Source organism: Erythrolamprus reginae, chromosome 2 (genome assembly GCF_031021105.1).
Source record: "Erythrolamprus reginae isolate rEryReg1 chromosome 2, rEryReg1.hap1, whole genome shotgun sequence".
NCBI lineage: Eukaryota > Metazoa > Chordata > Lepidosauria > Squamata > Dipsadidae > Erythrolamprus > Erythrolamprus reginae.
This window is the reverse complement of record NC_091951.1, coordinates 95,659,097-95,676,819: the sequence shown is the minus strand read 5'-3', so window position 1 is coordinate 95,676,819 and position 17,723 is coordinate 95,659,097. Positions and strand designations below refer to the sequence as shown.

The following is a 17,723-nucleotide window of genomic DNA, read 5'->3' as shown; positions in this document are numbered from 1 at the left end:
TCTATGTTTCTATGTAACTTTATTGTACCTCCAACTACATGTGGTGGCTCCACAGCTTCCTGAAATGAGACAATAGTTTGTGTTTACTGGGAAGGAGAAATTGGACCCTAAAATAATCTATAATGGAATGAATTTGTTTGCTTCATCTGTCTGATTTAATAGCTATATGAAGCCCTGAGAGAGATTTTTTTATTGGAGGGAGTGGTGTCATCAATATGCAGATGTTTTCCCCTCATTCCTCAGTTTTGTACCTCTGCCCTGGTCCTCCTGGGATATGCAGCAGAAGTTCAGATCCAGTATCTTGAGAATGTCAGGTTGGATAGGGAGAAACAAATCTCAATTCAAGCAAAACAAATTCCCTCTGAATTCTAGGACAATTCTTGATAGAGCTATGCTCAACTATCAGAGATTTTACCCCAACCAATCTTGAAAACATCATAGCAAGTCTCTAAGTGTGCTATATAACAGATTTCTGGGGATTGAGGGGATTATCAGGCATATATTCAAGAGTTGTTAACCTAATCCTACATAGCTTCTCCTCTGGTAATCTCATATTACTAACCAGAGCATAGAGACCTTTTGCCAGGCCAATCCTTGAATACAGCTCATCTGTCTGGAACCCGCGCCACATTTCGAACATAAACACCCTAGAAAATGTCCAGAGATACTTTATTAGAAGAGCCCTCCATTCCTCTACTTGCAACAGAATACCCTACGCAACTAGATTTACAATCCTAGGTTTAGAAAGCTTAAACACGACCTAAGCATAGCCCATAAAAATCATCTGCTACAATGTCCTTCCTGTCAACGACTACTTCAGCTTCACCCACAACAACACACGAGCACACAACAGATGCAAACTTAAAGTAAACCTCTCTAAACTCGACTTCAGGAAATAAGACTTTAGTAATCGCATAGTTGATGCATGGAACTCACTACCAGACTCTGTAGTATCATCACCTAACCCCCCAAAACTTTACCTTTAGACTATCCACTGTTGACCTCTCCCGATTCCTAGGAGGTCAGTAAGGGGCATGCATAAGTGCACCAGAGTGTCCTAATGTTTCTCTTTTAATAGTATCATGTATATAAATATTATTATATCTTTGTATACCACCAATAACATATGTGACCAAACAAAACAAATAAATAAATAAATAAAATTTCCCCCCACAACATTGCTGCAGATACCACTACAATATAGAGGCAAAGTGAGGACCAAAGCATAGCAGGAGTTGACGGTGTCCTCTGCATTCGGGTGCAGGCAAAGCAGGAGGGCTGTCAAAATTGTTTGTCCTTTGCTTGGCCAAGGCCACACCTGGTTCACCAAGCAGGGAACCAAGCCAGATAAAGAAATGAGGGTGGTGCTTTAACTTAGCCTGGGCTAATCAGGTTTAAAAAGGATGTGCAACCCCACTCTAAATTCTTCCTGACATCTGATGGGGAAGGCCACACTCAGGGGTTCTAACTTATCTCACTGCCAGTTCTCTTCCTCCGGCGCTGCATGGCTGTGTGTGCATTGCATGCCGCATGGCTTTGCTGCAAGGGTGCATGCATGCATGTGCAGTCCTGAAAACCCACCTTCTGCACATGCACAGAAGCAAAAATCAGCAAAAAATAGCAAAAAAAGAGAGTTCAAAGAAGATGGCAGCAGCCATGGACCAGCACCAACAGAACCAGTTCCATGATGTCACCACCAGTTTACTACCAGTTCTATAGAACTGGCTAGAACTTGTAGGAACCCACCTCTGGTCACCCTCTACATTTGGCAGCCCTTCAGATGAGCCTTGACTTTTTACATAATTCTTCTCCCGCCTCCTTTTCTCCTACTTCTCTTGATTATTTTTCTCCCCTTCCTTCTCTAAACAGTCGCTCTATTTTGTTTGTGGATCTAGACATAATTTCTTTTACCATCGTAACTGTGATGTCTGACTTTAAAATTGCAGCACTGCCTTCCGAGTTAGATGGCTTGGCAGGATCCTCCTGGCTTGACAATGCGCATGAAGTGAAAATGACCTCTGCTTTTCTAAACAGAATCACGAAAACAAGATACAATAAAGCTGGTTGTTTTAGCAATGGAGTGGAATTTTATTTTAAAGTGCTATTCATGATTTTCCTCTAATATTGGCCAGGAATCTTCTCAAGTGAAGTGAAAGACCTTTGAGAGCCTTTGGAATTGAATGGCTGTCATTTTGCCTTTTTAAAAAAATGGTAGAGTAGTTTTGCTTTTTAATGGTCTTCATGATTTCTCTCTCTTTTATGTGTAAGCTGCTAGTGTAATTTTTGTCCCTATAAATAAATGTATTAGAAAATTAATGTGTGCAATAGAGTTGATATTCCTGGAGGCGTCTGTAATATGGTAAATGATTTAGTTTTAATAGATAAATAGTCAAAGCAATGGAAACTGCAGTTTAATGTTTCCAAATGTAAAATAATGCACTTGGGGAAAAGGAATCCTCAATCTGAGTATTGTATTGGCAGTTCTGTGTTAGCAAAACCTTCAGAAGAGAAGGATTTAGGGGTAGTGATTTCTGACAGTCTCAAAATGGGTGAACAGTGCAGTCAGGCAGTAGGGAAAGCAAGTAGGATGCTTGGCTGCATAGCTAGAGGTATAACAAGCAGGAAGAGGGAGATTATGATCCCGCTATATAGAGTGCTGGTGAGACCACATTTGGAATACTGTGTTCAGTTCTGGAGACCTCACCTACAAAAAGATATTGACAAAATTGAACGGGTCCAAAGACGGGCTACAAGAATGGTGGAAGGTCTTAAGCATAAAACATATCAGGAAAGACTTAATGAACTCAATCTGTATAGTCTGGAGGACAGAAGGAAAAGGGGGGACATGATTGAAACATTTAAATATGTCAAAGGGTTAAATAAGGTTCAGGAGGGAAGTGTTTTTAATAGGAAAGTGAACACAAGAACAAGGGAACACAATCTGAAGTTAGTTGGGGAAAAGATCAAAAGCAACATGAGAAAATATTATTTTACTGAAAGAGTAGTAGATCCTTGGAACAAACTTCCAGCAGACGTGGTAGATAAATCCACAGTAACTGAATTGAAACATGCCTGGGATAAACATATATCCATTCTAAGATAAAATACAGAAAATAGTATAAGGGCAGACTAGATGGACCATGAGGTCTTTTTCTGCCGTCAGACTTCTATGTTTCTATGTAATTAATCAGTGGAACGACTTGCCTCCAGAAGTTGTGAATGTTCCAACACTGGAAGTTTTTAAGAAGAGATTGGACACCCACTTGCCTGAAATGGCATAGGGTTTCCTGCCTAAGCAGGGGGTTGGATTAGAAGACCTCTAAAGTCCCATCTAACTCTGTTAAATGCAACAAATAAACTATAAGCCACCCAGAGACACTTTTTAGAGTCAGCACATAAACCTAATTAAAAAAATAAATATTGAATAAAGTTATCCCAGGGTGGCCAATAAAGTTTATAAATAAATAGATATATAAATTATAGTGGTATCCACTCCTCCATTTTCTTGCTGATTATTTTCTGCTTTCGCATCTAACCCAAAAGGTACCCTTGCATGTGAAACGTAATTATAAACAGTCTTTGAAACATTATTAGTTTGTGTCCAATTTACGTGAGTAGAACATACCGGTATTCATAAGCTTTTGTTTATCTTTCATTGCTGAGTTTTTTGACACGGTGACTTATTTATTTATTTTGTATTTATTTATTTTGTCCAATACATAATACACATTGAAGAGAAAGATATGTAATAATATAACTAAAGAAAAGAATAGAAGAAAAGATATAAAAATATAGGTGAACATATTTGAAAGGAAGAAAAGATAAATGAGATAAGGAGAGACAATTGGACAGGGGACAGAAGGCACACTGGTGCACTTATGCACACCCCTTGGAGCAAAGTGGAAAGAGAACCCAACTCTCCTGTTTGTAAACACTAAAAAATACTGTAGTTGACCTCACCCAAGAATAATTAATTAGAGTATGTCTGGGAATGCTAGATCCTGTAGGTCAGAAACATCTATACAGCAACAGATTTGCCAATCCTATTATACCTGGGTAACTTTTTAATATCCTTAGTAATTTATTTATTTATTTATTTATTTATTTATTTATGTTTATTTGTTTATTTGTTTATTTATTTATTTATATTATTGGATTTATATGTATTTAGTAATGCATATTGCTATCATGTTAGCCTGTAGCTACTACACATTCCATATATTTAATTACAGCTCAGTTATTCCATGTATGTGAATAAAAACATTCCTCAGACCAGCCCACAATAGTTATGATTTTAATATGTTGCTCCACTTTCCAGAGAATAAATCTGCATGGTTGCAGATTTGCAAAACACAGATACCGCAGAAGGGTAATCTAGAAAATTGATTGTGCAAAATAAGTGGTTTTTAAAATGGCCTGGCTTGGCAGTACTTATTTTTCCTGGTATGCTATGCAAAACAAACAATACTGCAAAGTTTTAGCCTGACATATTTTTAAAAATGAAATACTAATTATGCATACCCTATAACCCTTGTGTCCATGACCACAACAGATTATGCACACACCTGTAACTTTCTGGTACCTGATAGAGAAGGGAATGAAAGACTTCAGGAGGCTTTGAAGGAGGCTCCACAGCAACTTTTCAAAATGAGAAGAAAATAGCCAGATGAAAGAAAATCATGATTGAGAGCTAGGAAGAGCATCATCTGCAAATGGACCTGCAGTTGCAGTTGGGGCTACATGCTAGATCTAACCCTCTTTATCATCTGCATTGTGACTTATCCAAGCTTTCTGAAGTAGGATGGAAATTACATACAAAACGGAGGAGTTAAGATAGAAGATAGAAAAAAATAGCAGCAGTGATTGAAAGGGGAGAAAAAAATACAGAATGGACTTGAATTTGAATTAAAGGAGGTCTGTGAATTATTGGGTTTGCAGCGTGGCCAAGGATAGACAATTGTGTTTCATCCAGAAGTTTGGGGTTCCAGTTTTTGCTATCTCCAGCCATGGTCAATTACAAGAGTCTGTGGGAAATGTAGTTCCAAATCTCTGGAATTTATTGCCTATATCTAATACAAAGAAAACAATCACTTAATAACTAAGCTCTGATTATATATTATTAACTATTAATCTATGAACTTTTTTATTCTCTATTTTATATTGTGATATATATTATTAGTATTTTAATTATTATTAATTTAATTCATTTTAATATTACTAGGGGGTCTCGTAATTAATGGATGATTGGGGTAGATATGGAATGATTGGTATGAATGTAATGGTTGGGGCGGGTGGGATTATGGTATGAATGAGATAAATGGAAACAGTATGAATGATAGATTTGGCCCACCTGACGCCGGAGAGACGGGAGGGGAAGGGGCACTAATCTCTGGGGTGACAGAGGGTCAGAATATTCCGGTGTTGCTGGGGAGAGACAGATATGACGGGGGCCACAGAGTTAGCCGTTCCAGGGGAAGGAGGGACCATTGCTTAATAACGGTCCCTTGTTCTGGCTCTGTGAGCTCAATCTTGGGTACTGGTGATGAGTGTAATTCTGGCCCTGGGCTCAGGTTGCTGCTGCTTAATGCCAGGTCGGTGATAAATAAAGCTCTCCTCATCCGGGATCTGATCCTGGATGAGGAGGCCGACCTGGCATGTATTACTGAAATCTGGCTGGGCCCAGAGGGAGGAGTTCCTCTCTCTGAAATTTGCCCAGCTGGGTTTCAGATATGGCATCAACCTCGACCCCAGGGAACGGGGGGAGGAGTGGCTATTATAGCCAGGGAGAGCCTTTGCCTACGTAGACTCATTGCTCCAGAGATTGCGGGTTGTGAGTCTCTCTTGATGAAGTTGGACTTAGGGGTTCAGGTGGGCTTGTTTCTCACGTACCTGCCTCCCAGCTGCGTGTCAAAAGCCCTGCCTGTGCTGCTCGAGGAGGTAGCTGGGTTGGCGGTGGAGTTCCCCAGACTTATTGTCTTGGGGGACTTCAATCTGCCGTCACTCGGCGAAGCCTCTGGACTGGCACAGGAGTTCATGGCCACCATGACGGCCATGGACCTGACTCAAGTAATACAGGGTCCGACTCACGAGGGAGGACACACACCCGACATGGTATTCCTCTCTGAGCAATTGAGCAATGGTCTGAGACTAAGGGGCTTAGAAGCATTGCCTTTGTCATGGTCAGACCATTTTCTACTACGGCTTGACTTCCTGGCTCCAATCCTTCCCCGCAGGGAGGCGGAACCAATTAAGATGTTCCGCCCCAGATGCCTGATTGACCCAGAGGGCTTTCAGACGGCGCTTGGGGTTATTCTAGGTGCACTCGTCCACAGTTCGGCGGAGTCTCTTGCGGAAGCCTGGAACAAGGCTGCAGCGGAGGCTCTTGATCAGATTGCGCCTTTGCGACCTCTCCGTGGCGCTAGACCCCGTAGAGCTCCATGGTTCAACGAGGAGCTCCGGGAGTTGAAATGCCAGAAGAGACGTCTAGAGAAGCGATGGAGAAAGAGTAAGTCTGAATCTGATCGAACACTTGTAAGAGCTTTTATTAAGACTTACAAAGTGGCACTCAAGGCGGCAAGATGCGCGTGTCATGCTGCCTTGATTGCATCAGCGGAATCCCGCCCGGCTGCTCTGTTTAGGGTGACCCACTCCCTTCTTAATCAGAGGGGAGTTGGGGAGCCCTTACAGAGTAGTGCCAAGGATTTCAACACGTTTTTCGCTGATAAAATCGCTCAGATCCGGGCGGACCTTGACTCCAATTGGAAAACAGAGTTGGCTGACAACGAGTCAGTTGAGGTGACGGGGGCACGTACTTGTCCATCTGTCTGGGAAGAGTTTGATCTGGTGACACCTGATGAAGTGGACAAGGCCATTGGAGCTGTGAGTTCCGCCACCTGTTTACTGGATCCGTGTCCCTCCTGGCTGGTTTCGGCCAGCAGAGAGGTGACACGGAGCTGGGTCCAGGAGATTATCAACGCTTCCTTGGGGAGGGGATCCTTCCCATCATCCTATAAAGAGGCGCTCATGCGCCCCCTCCTCAAGAAGCCTTCCCTGGACTCAGCCGTACTTAATAACTACCGGCCAGTCTCCAACCTTCCCTTTATGGGGAAGGTTGTCGAGAAGGTGGTGGCACTCCAGCTCCAGCGATCCTTGGAAGAAGCCGATTATCTAGGTCCCCAGCAGTCCGGTTTCAGGCCCGGTTACAGCATGGAAACTGCTTTGGTCGCGTTGATGGATGATCTCTGGTGGGCCCGGGACAGGGGTTTATCCTCTGTCCTGGTGCTTCTTGACCTCTCAGCGGCTTTCGATACCATCGACCATGGTATCCTTCTGCACTGGCTGGAGGGGTTGGGGGTGGGGGGCACTGTTCTCCAGTGGTTCTCCTTCTACCTCTCCGGTCGGTCGCAGTCGGTGTTAATGGGGGGTCAGAGGTTGACTCCGAGGTCTCTCCCTTGTGGGGTGCCTCAGGGGTCGGTCCTCTCCCCCCTGCTATTTAATATCTACATGAAACCGCTGGGTGAGATCATCCAAGGGCATGGGGTGAGGTATCATCAGTACGCTGATGATACCCAACTTTACATCTCCACCCCATGTCCAGTGGAAGTGATGTGCCGGTGTCTGGAAGCTGTTGGGGCCTGGATGGGTGTCAACAGACTCAAACTCAACCCGGATAAGACGGAGTGGCTGTGGGTTTTGCCTCCCAAGGACAATTCCATCTGTCCTTCCATCACCCTGGGGGGGGGGAATTATTGACCCCCTCGGAGAGGGTCCACAACTTGGGCGTCCTCCTTGATCCACAGCTCACATTAGAGAACCATCTTTCAGCTGTGGCGAGGGGGGCGTTTGCCCAGGTTCGTCTGGTGCACCAGTTGCGACCCTATCTGGACCGGGACTCACTGCTCACAGTCACTCATGCCCTCATTACCTCGAGGTTCGACTACGGTAATGCTCTCTACATGGGGCTACCTTTGAAAAGTGTTCGGAAACTTCAGATCGTGCAAAATGCAGCTGCGAGAGCAGTCATGGGCCTACCTAGGTATGCCCATGTTTCACCAACACTCCGCAGTCTGCATTGGTTGCCGATCAATTTCCAGTCACAATTCAAAGTGTTGGTTATGACCTTTAAAGCCCTTCATGGCACTGGACCAGAATATCTCCGAGACCGCCTGCTGCCGCACGAATCCCAGCAACCAATTAGGTCCCACAGAGTGGGCCTTCTCCGGGTCCCATCAACTAAACAATGTCGGTTGGCGGGCCCCAGGGGAAGAGCCTTCTCTCTGGCAGCCCCGACCCTCTGGAACCAACTCCCCCCGGAGATTAGAACTGCCCCTACTCTCCTTGCCTTTCGTAAGCTCCTTAAGACCCACCTGTGTCGTCAGGCATGGGGGAACTGAGACATCTCCCCCGGGCATATACAATTTATGAATGGTATGTGTGTATGTACGTGTGTTTAGAAAATGGGGTTTTTAAATGTTTTTAGTAGAAATTTAAATTTGTTGTAAATTGTTTTTTCACTTTGTTGTGAGCCGCCCCGAGTCTGCAGAGAGGGGCGGCATACAAATCTAAATAATAAATAATAATAAATAATCACACCTTAAAGTTCCATCAGGTGATCCCTTGAATCGGCGAAAATGCATCTTAAAACTGCATGTGGCTCCTGAGAACCAAGAATGTCTTCTGAAAATAGTAAAGAATAAAACATTGGCTCTGTTATTGCACTAAAATTCCTCCATTGGTGTCTCTAGAGAGGAAAATTAGAAACTGAAGAAAAAACCAAGATAGCTAATATGCATAGGGATTCATAGTTCTATAATTTTTTTTGCATTTTCAGTTTGATTTGATTTGATTTGATTTGATTCAAGCTCCTGCAATGAACCTCAATGGGCTCTGGGTTTAAATCCACCTGTTCTGTCCCAATTAAGAATATAACAAACACACAGTTTGGATGAACTTAATTTAATCAATAAACCACTAATAATAACTGGCTTAGTAGTGGACACACACACACAAATCTAAAAGCAATCTTTTCTTACAAAAACCTCAGCTGTCTTAAATCTGAGCAATGCAATTAGTTCTTGTTATCTCACAAAGTTTCAAAGGCTTGGCAAAATTCCCAGAAGTCTTCCTGAAAGCAGAAAAACAGAGATTCATAAGGCACAGATATATGTTTCTAAACAGTTGGTTCCTACAGCCTTTCAGCTGCCTCTGCTGTCCTTAAGTAGACTAGGGGAGTGGCCAATTAGCCCCAAGTCTTACTCCCGAGGAAACCTCCTCTAGAGTAATCACTCCCACCTCTTGGCAGCTCTACATGCTCTTAAGAAAAGGAGAAGCCTCACTCATCACTGCCAAGCGGTGCTGGAGGTTCCAAAGGCCCTGGTTGAACCTCTGCCTCTGGCACCAAGTCCTCACCAGCCTCCTCACTGTTCAACTCAGGTGACAACTACAGAGACTGCTGGCACATCACCAAGTCAGTCTCCTCTTGAACAGGATCCACTATCAGCTGCATGGGCTGCTGGTGGGCCATAACACCAACATCCATACTGCTCTCCATTCAAATCAACAAGAATACATTTGGCTCTAAGTCACTGCAGTTTATGGAAGTTCTCTTCAAGCCACTAGCATTGCCTCTTGATAACTCCTTGCACTACTTAGCAAAAAATAAGTAAATCTAACTTGGACCAACATTGTTGGTCTAGGTGAGTGTTTCCCCTAGCAAGCTATGGCTTCCCTCTTCATTGCTGCTGCTACTTCGTCCTTCTCCCATTTATCCTTTTAGGAGAAACTACTGTAACCAGACTTGGCAAGCCTAGTCTCACTCTTGTTTTTCCATCTTTCAGCCACCTGAAGTTCAGAGTCCAGAGAAGAAGAGACAGCAGCTGCTATGATCCTGACAGTGGCCTTCCTTCTGCTGCTGGCTGGGAAAGGGACTACAGTAACCACTACCAATCCCCGTGTGAAGTTCTCCTTCCGTGGTAAGGATGGAGGAAGAGGTGGGAAGGCAAGAGAGTTTCTCTTGAATAGAAACCAGGTTCTGTTCTGTTGAAACTCTTGTATTCTGATAGAACAATACTCTTGTCACCAGGATGGGGTGAAGAATGTTAAGGGGAAAGTCTTCGTGAGACAACCCATGAAACCGTATGTGGAGACAGAGCTGATCTTTGTGCAAAATGGCATTTGTGTCAGCTACTAATCCATGTACAGAGGTTTTGCATCTTGTGAAGATGCATTTTTCACTTTCCCTCTGATGTTTACCTGAGCTGAGACACACAAATTGTGTCCCAATTCTTTAAGCTGTAATTAGGGTAAAAAAAAAGTCTGATCTGTGTTTGGACAATAAAATTTGTTAACAAGAATCTGGAATAACCTTATTCTTGGATTAGTGAAACTAGACAGTATTCCTATCTCCATGTCCCATGAAGCATATAGCAACTTTCCTTAGTGAATGGCAGGATCTCTCAAAAGGGAATTGAGGTCTCACTCAGCTGTGAGAACTTTGATTTGCTGGATGGAGAGAAATGTCCATACAGGAGATGGAAGAGAATACCATACATGGGAAGAAGTGAGCTTTTTGAAGGCAAAGCACTCATTCTAAGCAGGCACTTGTCCTATTTCAGGAATGTTTGGGGGATATTTCTAATTTTGCTTTATTCTAGAAACTTTATGTTGCTATTGTTGCTTTTTAAGTTGACCCAAAATCAGGTTAGCTTGGTCAATTTGGCATTGCACTTCTCAAAGGGGAGCACTTGTTTCCTTCTGGTTCTTTAGTTGGGTCTCAGACAGATCAGAGCTGGTGGGTGGCTTTGGGATCCTGTTTAATGTACTTCAGTCCAAAATGAAGTAGGTTAAACTGGACTAATGAAGATGCAATCTTAACCTGAACTCTATTCCTAAATCTAACTGATCATGTGAGTACTCTACTGTACAAAGTACAATATGTTCTCCTCTTAAATTATTTTGTGGGGTTATTGGGGGGGAAAAACTACACCACTGGGAGTGTAGTGTATGCAGCCATTTTGCTCATGGAGAAAAAAAGTGGGATATAAATTTAATGAAATAAGTAAGTTGGCGCAACCGATCCGGCTGTGACTTCACCGTCATCCCTTGCAGTTGAGATCGGCAACAGCTCATTAGCGGGTGGACTGCTCCCCTGCCAGTCACTTTCTTTCACTTCCTGACAATGCCTTGTTTGTTCCTGCTGCTGAAGGCAGATTAGGCTCTGGGTGTAAAGAAAGAGTCCTTTCTCTGAGCAGATGCCTGTTGTGCTGGCAGATTAATGTCACGCTGGTTGAGACTGGTAGCCTATTAAAGTTGGTGGGACCAATGAAAGGGCGGGTTGAAAAGAAGGGTGTTAGGGTGGGATTTGATACAGGCAGAAATTGGATTTGGGGTGGGGGGCAATCAGATTATAATAGCAGTTTCCCCCACAGCCAGTTCTCTGTCAATGGCTTGAATGGCTCTAGGCTGGAGCAGGTTAATCACAAACTGCTGAGTTGTAGATGTGGAATGAATCTTAGATTCAGATATGCCATTACTTGAATTTTAAGAGAGGGGAGGGAGGGAGACCCCTTGAGTCCAAGTCAGAGATCAGTGCAAAAAAAATTGGGGGAGTTTTTGCCATCCAACTGGAGATAATGTTTGTTGGCATGTTGGATAATAAAAAAAAATAAGCTGATGTACTTGCTTGTTTCACATGGAAGATATGACGTAGTTTCCAGGCTAGTAAGCAACAGGCCTTTTTAATTGTGCAGAAATCCCTATAAATAGGTGGAAGAGGTAAGTGATTTGTGTTTGTCAGAAAGAAGACAGGTTTAAAGGCTATCTTCCTAACATCTTTACAGCCCAAGGGCCTTTAGCAGTTCAGGCTACAGGACTTTTCCATTTAGATGCTTATGATTGCTGGGTTGAATGCAGCAAAGTGACAGGAGTGTGCAAAGATTTAATGATAATCTAAGACATGAGTAGTGTGTTGGGGGGAAAACCCAGAGGAGTGAATAGGGTTCAGAGGGCAGATGATGGCATTGGCTTGACCAAGAACACCTAATATTTATCTGCAGAGGCTTGGATGCAGAAAAGTATTTTGGTAAAATATATTGGCAATAGTTATTTGTAATTTTGTTCATCTGTTTGCTTTTGTTAGGAACTCTGAAAATTCTTTATTTACTTCCAAAAATATTAATGAGAACTAAAGGGAATTTTAGCAAAGAGTGATGTACAACATACTGTCCTTTCTCAGTGTTATTGTTTGGTTTGAATTTGGAAATTTAAGCTTGTGTAATTTGGCAGTTGAAGAGATTCAGTTTGTCCTTTTCAGGGGAGGAGAACCTATTGTACTTTGTACAGTAGAGTAGAGTACTCAAATGATCAGTTAGATTTAAGAATAGAGTTCAGATTAAGCTGAAACCTCATTTGCAAACCTCAGTCTTCCATATCAATTAATTGGTGGTTTCTGAGACTTTTTGATACAATATTAACTGATCTGAAAGGGGATTGAAGTTTTGGAGGACCTCTCTGGACAGTTTTGAGATGGTCATACAATAGCAAATGTGAGCATTCAATTCATGAATGTCAATACAGAACCATTTGGGAATATTTTTGTCCCAGTTCCATAGATTTAAAATTATAAATAAAACTCATGTCTGTTAGACACCAGTGCATATTTTCAGAAGAACAGATTGGAAATGTGATTCTCAAAATACATAACTGGTTAATTTGATGTAGTTTTGTATCATAACTATGAATTATATTCCGATGGTTTAATTGATAATAGCAAATGAATTCTGCAGGTGTTGATGATTTCAAAGAAACCAACCAACCAATAAATGATATAATTTGTTACAAAGAATTCTATTCTCAGTTATTATACGTAGCAGTCAGAAGGACTTATGTATTTTTCTAAGTTTGACACTGAAAGTCTTCATTGAAAGATTATTTTGAAATGTTTTGAATTGCATTCACTACTTTATATGTTCAACTTTGCATTTTTTTCCTATTTCTATATTAGCTGACTTGATTTTAATAATTTGATTCTGTAATAAGGTCCATATGTGTCTCTCTGAGTATAGAAATGTCTTGCTTGGGACATAAGGGATGTGAAACGGCAATTGCTTTCTCTCTTCTGCATGCAGTAAAATGTAATTTTAAAGTTTCATCCTTAGAGCTTTGTCTAGGAAAAGAAATAACTTAGTTCACTTGTATGCATACTTTCATTCTGATATGGACACATCACAGTATAACCATTTTAATTATGATAGGGCTTTTAGTTGTTTTTTTTTAATATTAGATTTGTGCCTGTATAATACTGTTTTTATCGTGTTGTGAGCCGCCCCGAGTCTTCGGAGAGGGGCGGCATACAAATCTAATATATTATTATTATTATTATTATTATTATTATTATTATTATCCAGTCCTTTGTTTAAGTCGGTTTTTTGTCTTTGAAGAAATAATTTTGTCTTTGAAGAAATAATTTCATATTTCATGTTGGAAATGCAAGAAGGAAATAGGGTCCTATTACCATCAATGGTGGACGTGCAGCAAAGCTAGACTCTATTGGAAAATGATAGAAAAAATAATAAAAGGAATAGTAAAGCAAGATATAGAAATAACCCCGGAATTTTATTTATTAGGAATTACTAACCAGACCTATAAGAAAGAAATTCTATATCTAGTTATACATATTGTAACTGCGGCTAGGATAATATATGCACAAAACTGGAAAGGGGAGGATATCCCCAAAGAAGAAGAAGTTATTATAAAAATATTAGATTGCGCTGAAATGGATATGATGACAAGACGCTTAAATGATCAAGAAGATACGGAATTTTATGAAACATGGAACAAAGTTTATATATGGATAAATAAGAAGAAACAGTAGAAGGTTAAGATAAATAAATAAACAAATGAGTAAATTGTTTCGGCAAAGACAAGATTTATGTGTTATAATAGAATTAGCTAGAATATGTTTGTTTTAGAAGTATATCAGAATTAGTTTATATATGAAGAATTATTATGAGAAGAATTTTGAATTTATATTAGAATTAGTTTAAATATGAAAAATTATAATGAGAAGTTTAACAAATTATTTCTTAACATTTACAATAATGAATTGTATTTAAATATGTATTCTTTTTTTCTGTATTCAAATTTATACTTTTGAGATAAGCAGGGAAAATACAACCCCACTTTTATGTTAAATGTATGTGTGTCTGTTTGTCCATTTTATGAAAATTAATAAAATTTATCAAAAAAAAAAAGGAAAGCACATAGGGAACTACTCACCTACCACAGTCGGTATACAAATAACAAATTAAGGGGTTAGAGGCTAAAACATATGAAGAATGGTTGCAAGAACTGGGCATGGTTAATGAAAAGAAGGACCAGGGGAGACATGATAGCAATGTTCCAATATCTCAGGGGTTGCCACAAAGAAGAAGGAGTCAACCTATTCTCCAAAGCAACTGAGGGAAGAACAAAAAGCAAAGAGTAGAAACTATAAATAAGGAGGGAAGTAACTTAGAACTAAAGAGAAATTTCCTGACAATTAGAACAATTAATCAGTGGAACAGCTTGCCTCCAGAAGTGAATGCTCCAGCACTGAAAGTTTTTAAGAATATGTTGGATAACCATTTGTGTGAAGTAGTGTAGGGGTTTTTGCCTAATCAGGCGGTTGAACTAGAAGACCTCCAAGTCCCTTCCAACTCTGTTGTTGTTGTTGTTGTTGTTGTTGTTGTTATTATTATTATTATTAAAATAGCCATAAATAAACAGCATTAAACCATCAATATTTTGTTCTTTTCATTTATTTAGCTTGCACTACACTTGGTTGGCTGGTTCTCTTCGTTCTGGCCTACAGAACATAAATAGAATTGTATATTTTTGTAGTTAGATAGAATTCTTTATTGTCCAAGTGTGAGTGGACACACAAGGAATTTGTCTTTGGTGCATATGTTCTCAGTGTACATAAAAGAAAAAGATACATTTGTCAAGAATCATGAGATACAACACTTAATGATTGTCATGGGGTCAAATAAGACAATGAGGAAACAATCAATATTAACAAAAATCTTAAGGATACAAGCAACAACTTACAGTCATACAGTCATAAGTGGGAGGAGATGGGTGATAGGAATGATGGGGAAAAACTAGTAGTTGTGTAACAAGCCACCTTCCATTTTCTTTCCAGACCTGAAGATGCGACATGGGCTGCGCACCTATGAGTTGGAACGCTCTTGTTGCTATGATGCACTGCTCCTGGATGAAGAGAGGGGTCGGCTTTTTGTGGGAGGGAAAAACTACATGGCATCCTTGAGCCTGGACAACATTGGCAAGCATGACAAGAAGGTAAGAAGTCTATGTACTGTACCAGACCTCAACCTAACTCCTCCAGGGATGATAGATTATAAACGCTGCCATCCCTATCATCACAACCAATGGCTGTGTTGCTTTGGAAATGAAGAATGTAGTGGTTACCCTACCCAAATATTCCTTCCCTTCTCTTTTGTTGTGGAGGAGGGAATGACTATCCCACAAAAGCATGAAGCTGACTCCATGTCCCCATAAAACCTCTTTTATTAAGTTTATAGTGAATTCCTTTCCAGCAAAGTCCTGGCCAAAAGTTTTTCAAGATATTTCCCAATTACTGACCTTTATAAAGCTTGGAGATCTGCCAAGCCAATATCTGTCATATTCCACACTATAACAGGCAAGAATGCAGGCACAGATCTTCGCCCAAATGAACTAATTGTCTCCTGCAAACTCCCCTCCCCCTTCACTCCTCTTTTATTCCCTATGGGATGGGACATTTATCACCCACCCGTGGCCTTATTCCCAAGTAGTCTCTTGCTCCTCAGCTGTTCCCGGTTGGCAACACAGCACATGCGCACACTGGGAACAGGCTCCATGCTGTTCATCTGCCTTACTGATGTCTGACTCCAAAGGCAGCTGATAACTGTCAGACTTCCCTGGCCCCATCTCTGCCTGCAACGCAGAGCACTTGTAAGAGCCTTCCCCAGACTCCAGGACTGGCCCATGTTCCTACCCAACCTCCTCACCATCCAAATCAGGTGAGCCACAACAGATATTTGGCCCAGTTTGTATCAGTCCCACTGTCCATGAGATGGGCAGCAAATAAATGTGATAAATAATATCTATTGAGAGATTACCCAGGGATGACTACATGCTGTAAACTGCTTGAGCTTGAGAATTTGGTGGGATACAACTATTTTACTAAGAATAATTATTCAGACATTTTAAAATGTTTGTTCTCCAATGGCCTGCTCTGGTCTGGAATTTATCGCAGGTGCTCTTCCCTGAGTAAGGAGACATTCTCCTCATCATGAGAATGAGCCTCACAAAATGTCTCTGGGAAGGTCCCTTGCTTAATGAAATGGGATGGAGCGGGGAGAATGCTGCTGATACTCTCTATCCTGGACTATCGATGGAAACTGCATTCCAGCCCAGCAGGAGAAAAGCTTTGAGGACACAATACAACCAAACCACCTTTGACCCCTTTCTCCTGAAGCACCAGTTTTCTGTGGCAGCACTTCAGTTTAGGGAAATCTCTGCTTTGAGAGATTAGTTCATTCACTGCTCAGTTTCTGCACATTTGCTGTTTAATTTTAAAAAAAATAAGAACTGAGGCTCTTATTGCTTTTTGTCTGGTTCTTTTTGCGGTGGCTTTATACCTATTGTCAAGCACTTTTTTGTTTTCATGAAGAGTCTGAGGGGTAGTCAATGCTTTGCTTGCTTGTGTGCTTCTGTTTGTTTGCTTGTTAAGCAAATGCCAAACTAATACATATTTGGATGAGCTGCACAATGATCTCAGCCTTGCAGTCCATCAGTCCACCCGGACTTTGAGAGTGTTATGCCTCCCTTCCTCATAGCACGAGGACATAAACAGCAGGGAAATTGTGGAACCAGAATCTGAAAAACACCAACATTGCAATAAATGGCTTTTAGTACCAGGGCTTTAGTAGCATTTGACATCGCTGTGATGAATAAATGGACTGGGAGATCTATTAAAATCATAACCAAAAGCACACACAGATGACTGATTCAGCTGGATTCATAAACTTCTTTATAAACATAATAATAGATAGATTTACAATACCATTAGCAGGGTCTTCAGAGAGGGGTGGCATACAAGTCTAATAAATTATTATTATTATTATTATTATTATTATTATTATTATTATTATTTCTTCAAGTAAACACAAGCAGGAGAGTTAGCTTCATTTCAGCAAAGAGTACAGAGAGGAGAGTTCAGAGTGGACCTGAGAGCAGAGAGGACTGGAGCCAGCCTCAAGCTTAAATCCTAGTTTCGATTCTCTGCACAGATTCAGATGTATTTAGCTCCCATTGGCTGACTTAGTTGCTATACCTAGTCATTGGCTGACCTTGTTAACATGGCTCTCCCAGCTCATGAATAAAGCAGCAAGTTCACCCCTCTTGGGGTGGCATTGGTTGGCTTTGCCATTAATTTCCTCCATCTTTGCTCTCACAGATTTACTGGCCCGCACCTGTGGAATGGAGGGAGGAATGCAACTGGGCAGGCAAAGATATCAATGTAAGTGACCATTGGGGCGAGAGGAATATATTAATTAAGCTAAATATGTCATTGGTTCTTATTTTATTGTTGCTTTATTTTAATGTAATGTTTTACTATTCTTTGTATCATCATCATCAACAACAACTTGTTTTACTATTCTTTGTATCATCATCATCAACAA

The 17,723-nt window shown here is 41.0% G+C and overlaps 1 protein-coding gene across 2 annotated transcripts in view; it reads left to right on the top strand.

The window, feature by feature from the left end:
* Window positions 1-17,723, top strand: part of SEMA3B (semaphorin 3B) — a 65,166-nt gene that overhangs the window by 13,889 nt on the left and 33,554 nt on the right. The window contains exons 2-4 of one of the 2 annotated variants that reach the window (XM_070738774.1): window positions 9,837-9,971; window positions 15,179-15,336; window positions 17,498-17,560. In XM_070738774.1, coding sequence (XP_070594875.1) covers window positions 9,881-9,971; window positions 15,179-15,336; window positions 17,498-17,560 — 312 coding nt within the window. In that variant the 5' untranslated portion in view covers window positions 9,837-9,880. The remainder of the gene's footprint in view (window positions 1-9,836; window positions 9,972-15,178; window positions 15,337-17,497; window positions 17,561-17,723) is intronic. The other variant, XM_070738775.1, reaches the window with a different exon arrangement.